We start from the raw sequence: 6,044 nt of genomic DNA on the forward strand, positions 1-6,044 counted from the left end.
GCACTTGGGCTCCCCTGTTATGGCCATGTTGTGTGAAGAAGAGGCATCACAGGCAGAGAGATACATGGAAACATACATATATATTTACACGTTAACACAAATAAACTCCAGCCACATAGGCATGGTCAGGATTGAAGGAGGATAAAAGAGAAAAAATAATATTTCCTGCATTTGGGTCTCTGGATGCTTGTTTTCTTAGGGACATTTGCAGTAGGGAAGAAGTGGAGGGAAGTAGGGAATCCTCAGCCAAGGGTGGGAGGCAGAACCTTGTCTTGGGAAAATCCTAAGAACCCAACCCTGATCCCAGTCCTGGCTGCTGGATTAGAATTAAACCCACTCCCATTTCTGGTAAACAACTTTCTCAATTTCTATTTCTACCTTTTTCTGTCTGTCTTTGTCTCTGTCTCTGTCTCTCACAAACACACACACTAAACCTCACTTAGCATACACAAATTTACTCAGTTATTGACACGGACAAGGACCCAGGAAGAGATAACAAATTTATAAATGTACAATTCGTGCATATATCTATTCACACAATATAGGCACATGGATTTACACCAATATAAACACCTAGATTTTTATGTGGGCACACATGCATAGATAGACATTCACATCCATAGACCCAGCCACAAATTCATAGACAAATGAATATACATGTATACACATATATGATGCAGTCATAGGTACTACTAATATGGGCATACACACACACACACACACACACACACAGACAACCCTTCTAAATCTCAGGACCCAGAAATTGCTTCCTATACCTATCCCATCCTTCCAGGCACTTTCCAGGGCTTACTCTGGCCTTTCTTTTCCAAGTGGGGGCTCAGACCTGAGGACTGGGGGCTCATTGATCAGTAAGAGGCTGGAAGAATGGCCCCTATAGCTTAATGGGATGATATGTTGGAAGCAGGAGCTGACTGTGTGCCTAAGTACCTGCAAAGCAGTCCAGGGCCTCATTTGCTATCACTTTCTTGGACCATTGCGCAGGAATTCTTTGAGAATTAGTGCTACCTTCCGAAGTTTTCCCTTCCAAACACCCTCAGAAACACACATCCCTTGCCCAACTCTCAGATAGGTAAGGCACAGACTTTTCCCCTAAGAGATACTTTCCCCAGACACACAAAAACACCATCTCACCTAAGGAAGATGGCATATGTGTGTGCTGATATCCCTCCACAAACACACAGCCACACAGTCCTGGGAAACAAACAGCTCAGAGTTGCCCCCACTTTCCTGAGCCTATGGATGAAGATATACACACATACTACACACAGACACATAACTAATCATACTCTCCTAGCTTGACACAGACATATTACCTATTCCCTTTTATAGAAAAAGGATCTACAAACACAGGCAGAGAGACTAAATTCTCCTGGAACTCCCCACTCCCCACCCCCAATTACTTTTGAAAGGGCTTGGGTCGGTTTCTTTTGCTTCTTCAATGGGCTCTTGCCCAGTCTTGCCTTCTGCCCTCTAATTTTCCTTTATTTGAAAGTCAGACATCTTGGGGAGAGGTTGTGAGTCTGAATGTGGAATACCGCCCGGGTCCTAGCAAGCAGCGCCTCCCCCTGGGCCCTGCCCAGCTCACCAGGTCATAGAATGTTGCCTAGCTGGGAGAAGGGGGCCCAGATGCCCCTTGCTCTAGGTCTAGATTGAAACTCCATGTGAAATGTAAACTGGACCTTGTTCGTTGTGTGAGGATCCCACGCCTTTGAGATAGTTTCCAAGTGGTGAATAGAATTGTATTTTAAAGATGCGTATGTGTTGGAGGCTTCTTTCAGTACATTGCTAACCGTCCTGTCGGGTACAGGAAAACGCCACTGAGAAACCCTGGTGTTTCAGGAACAACTCTGAAGGAAGCAAACCCTAGGAGGGTCAGGGGAGAGAGGCATAGGTGCATGCTGGGGCAGTGGTCGAGAAGGTGGCTGTGTTCCCGGACCTGATGTGTGGGCAAGAAATGGAGAGCAGGTTGTGGGTGTGAACGTCGGTTGGCTCGGCTGTACTGGGAATGTGTCTGTGCGTGGGGAGAGGGCAGAGGGCGGCTTTGTACATAGATGAGGGAACCCTTGGGTACTTGTTCATGAATGTAGCTAGTATTCGTGCTAGAGTAGAAGTGTGTACAGGGCACATACGTGAGAGTGGATACTGTATTTGTGAGAGTATGTGCGCGCGCGCGCACGCGAATGCAACGGAAGAGGGGCTGTCCGAAAACGTGTGCAGGAGGGTAGAATGTAGTTATGTGTGTAAGTGGGAGGGTTGAGTGTGGCAGGAGTGGGATGTGAGCGTACAGGAGCTGTGTATTCCAAGAGTTGTGTGTGTGCGGGGGTGGGGGGCGGAGGGAGGGAGCTAGTGGAATGGCTGATAGGTGAACCTTAAGAAAAGGAACTGTTTCGGCTTTCCTGGCGTCCATTTGATCTTAGGTAGACAGCCTAAGGGCTGCAGAGGACAGCCTGGGCACTTGAGTCTCTGGGGACAAATCGGAACTCCCTTATTCATCTCTGCCTCCAACCTTGGGACAGGTTGGGGAGGAGGGATCATTCCCGCCCACCCCCTTCCTGGAGGCTGCCAGGTCTCTTAAATTTGACCTCCCCCACACCTAGCTTGCAGGGTGAATTAGAAACCTAGCAATGAATGCGACCTCTTCGCAGACACTGTTTATTGAGTTCCTGTCCCTGAATATACAACTTGAATGACATTACACGGGTTTGTTTCCCCCGTACAGAGATACACAGGAGGTCACACACTTGTTTTGTTTTGTTTTCAAATTCGAGCAAACTTTTGCACACACAGAGACTCCAGCTACATGGGACAGGCAGAGGGCAGAGAACCCACACCCCGAATACCCCCGCCGGGAAGTTTTAGGGTTGAGGAGGAAGGATGAGATGTGGTCTCGGGGAACGTCATATTCAAGCAAGGTGTCGCCTCCTCGGACTATCTCGGGTCGCAAGGACGGAGGAAGAATCGCGTCTCCCAATAACAAAGAGCAGATCATTCCCCGCGCTTGGAGCGTCGTAGGATAGAGGGAAACGGGACTGGGAAACATTTGTGAGACAGCCGGAGGGAGCTAGGGGAAGGGAACCATCCCGGACTTACAAAGAGGACCGGAGGGAAGCTGAATACAATGGGGACAGGTGTTAAAAGCGGAAAGAGGGAGACACATTGCACAGACAAGGCTATAGGTCCTCCAGCACCACCCACCTAGCTAGACCCCATTTTATGGGTCGATTTTCTTTAGTTTAACCCTTGATATACCAAGTTTCTAGGAAAAGGAGGAGGCGGAGGAACTGGGATTTTTAAAGGACTTTCCCTTCTACGCTTCTCATAAATACTTTTAACTATATTCGTAGTCGTAGTCCGAGGACTCTTCCCCAGACAACGCCCGGGGACGGTCCGGGGCGGCGCCTTCCCCCTCCCATCCCAGGGAAACCTCCCCTTCGGGGGGCAGGCCGTGGCGAGGCTTGTCTTTGCCTAACCGCTCCTCCAGGCGGATAGTGTCGTAGAGGCCCTTGGGTGACTCGTCCAGAAGTACGTCCTGCTCGGAACGGGACGGCGTCATGTAGCAGACGTTACGAAGGAGCAGAAGGACCGGTGCGTAGAGCAGGTTAGCCAGGCCCATGCCCAGGTTGAGCTGTGGGAAGCCGAGAGTATATACGATCTGGCTGGCTACAATGGGCCCAAGAGCGTAAGCCACGGAATAAGAGATGTCTGCGATGGCGTAGACGCTACCATAGACAGAAACGTGTCGTACATCTACCAGGAAAGCGAGCGTGGGCAGTAGTGCGGTGTCTACGAGCGCGATGCCAAAGCAGATACCGCAAAGGGGCACCACTAGCTGGCCAAAGTTGTGGCAGGCCGGCACCGTGCAGGAACTGGCTCCGATGACCACCAGTCCCAGGGCACCATAGAACCATTGCAGGTGCGGGTATCGCGCAGCCAGCTTGACGGTGAGATAGACGCCCAGGATGTGGGGAAAGAAGGCTGGGAGCCAAGTGAGTCCCATCTCCCATTCCGATGCCCCCATGCTCTCCTTCATCCAGTTGGCAATGGTAGGCTCCAGAAAAGCCAGAGGAATGTTGCAGGTGGTCAGTGCGCCGGCCACAACAGCTATGTAGGGGTCCAGCATGAGCCGGTAGATGGGCGTGCCCACCGGCAGGTTTTCCCGCGCCTTGACGGAGAAAGGCTTGGCCACCAGCATGAGGAGGAACCCGTCCAGCAGGGAGACCACGGCCAGCACCAGGAAAGGGTACCTCTTGCCTGCGAACTGGTAAAGGATACCACCGAAGGGGGGCGCCACAAGGCTGCCGAAACTGATGAAGGCGAGGGCCACGCCCAGGGCCCGGCTGCGCTCCGGCTCCTCAGGGTATTTGTCCGCAATCATGGCAATGCCCGACGTGTCTGCAAAGGCCGAGCCCAGTCCTTGCAGGCTGCGAGCGGCGAACAGGGTAGCATAGTCCTCGGCGAAGGCAAACATGACCGTGGACGCGAACATGACGCCCAGGCCGATGAGCAGAGGGGCGTCGTAGCCCACGCGGTCTATGAAGGGCCCGCTCAGGGGATTCACCAGCAGCTGCAGGATGGCCTTAGAGGCGAACAACACGCCAATCTTGATGTCCTCGCTCTCCGTTGGGTAAGTGGGCTTCAGGCTGGACTTTGGCGGAGGCGTCGGGGCGTCCGTGGCATTTGCAGTCTGGCTGGCGTTGGCCGTGGGCTGTAGCTGCCGGTGGTGGTGGTCCGAGCGGTCTTCTTCGCTGCCCTTGTGCATGCCGGCGATGTAGACTGGCACGATGGGTACGATGACCATGTAAAGCATGTTGTCCAGCAAGAGCGCCACGCAGACGATGACGAGTAGCAGCCGGCGCTGCCGGTGTGTCTCCTGAAGCGCCGAACCCAGGCGCCGGGTGCGCTCTCCCACAGCCTCGGACAGTTTCCCCGCAGCCGCTTTGGCCAGCCCCGCGGGCGCCGCCATCCTTCCCCTCCTCCCTCTGAAGGCCCTTTCAGATGCTTCAGCTCCCAGGAGCCCGAGACTCACAGAGCATGGGGAGAGGCAGAGGCAGAGGCGTCTGGCCTGGCACCCCCGCTGGCCTCCCCCGCGGGACCGTTCCGCTCTCCTCCAAGCTGTAGCTTCCGAGTCTCAGCCAACGGTTGGGGCGGGCTCTGTGCCCCCTAGGTGGGCGGTGTCCAGATAGTCCAGGGGAGCGCACCGACCCCAGCTTTCTTGGTGCGCCGCCCAAAGCCTCTACCCCGAAGAAAAGATGCTCCGGTCCAACCCGCCTCGCCTCGGCTCGGCCCCCCTCCCCCACAGAGAGGGGGGCGTCTCAGGACAGAGCCCCTTGGCTAGAGCTACGCTGAGCTTGGCTCTCAGTGCGGACACCGCCCCCGCGGCTCAGGGGCCCCCAGGGAGTTGTGCGCTCTACCGCCACGGGCGCATCTCCGGCAGGGACAGAGACCCTGTGCGCTCTGTCCTCGTCCCAGCAGCGTTCAGCCGGCTTTTGTTGCCCTGGGCACAGACCGAGTTGCATGCTTCTTGTTTCTTAACTCTCACTTAGCAATTCCTCCCTCCCCTCTGCCCCCTCCCTTTCCCTCTTTGCTCCCCCCTCCCCCATCTCTGCCTCTGGCTCTTGGTCTCTCTCTCTCTCTTTTTTTTTTTTTTTTTTTTAGCTTCCACTTGGGGCTGTGACGCGGTGAGTTCCGGCCCCAGAGTGGTGCCCAGGTCTGCTTGCGTCTGTTCATTCTAATGCGGGCACATGTAGGGGCCGGAACCAATGGAGGACCAAGAGGAGAGAAACCTTCCTCCACTCCCTCCCTTCCCCCTACCCCCACCCCTCCCAGCGTCCCGGCCCCTCCTCCTGTCCTTGGGGTTTTAAGCTGGGGGTGGGGGTGGGGGAAAGGCAGGATGGAAAGGAAAGGAAGGGAAGGGAAGGAAAGAGAAGGGAAGGGAAGGCTAGGGAAGGGAAGGGAAGGGAAGGGAAGAGAAGGGAAGGGAAGGGAAGGGAAGGGAAGGGAAGGGAAGGGAAGGGAAGGGAAGG

At 54.5% G+C, this 6,044-nt stretch overlaps 1 protein-coding gene across 1 annotated transcript; it reads right to left on the reverse strand.

The window, feature by feature from the left end:
- Positions 1-3,349: 3,349 nt before the first annotated feature.
- On the reverse strand, positions 3,350-4,984 carry SLC18A3 (solute carrier family 18 member A3). The gene has a single exon (XM_044662703.1). It carries the CDS (start codon positions 4,982-4,984, stop codon positions 3,350-3,352), a length of 1,635 nt encoding a protein of 544 aa, XP_044518638.1.
- Positions 4,985-6,044: the final 1,060 nt, after the last annotated feature.

The sequence above is a fragment of the Gracilinanus agilis genome, chromosome 2, assembly GCF_016433145.1.
Source record: "Gracilinanus agilis isolate LMUSP501 chromosome 2, AgileGrace, whole genome shotgun sequence".
Taxonomy (NCBI): Eukaryota; Metazoa; Chordata; class Mammalia; order Didelphimorphia; family Didelphidae; genus Gracilinanus; species Gracilinanus agilis.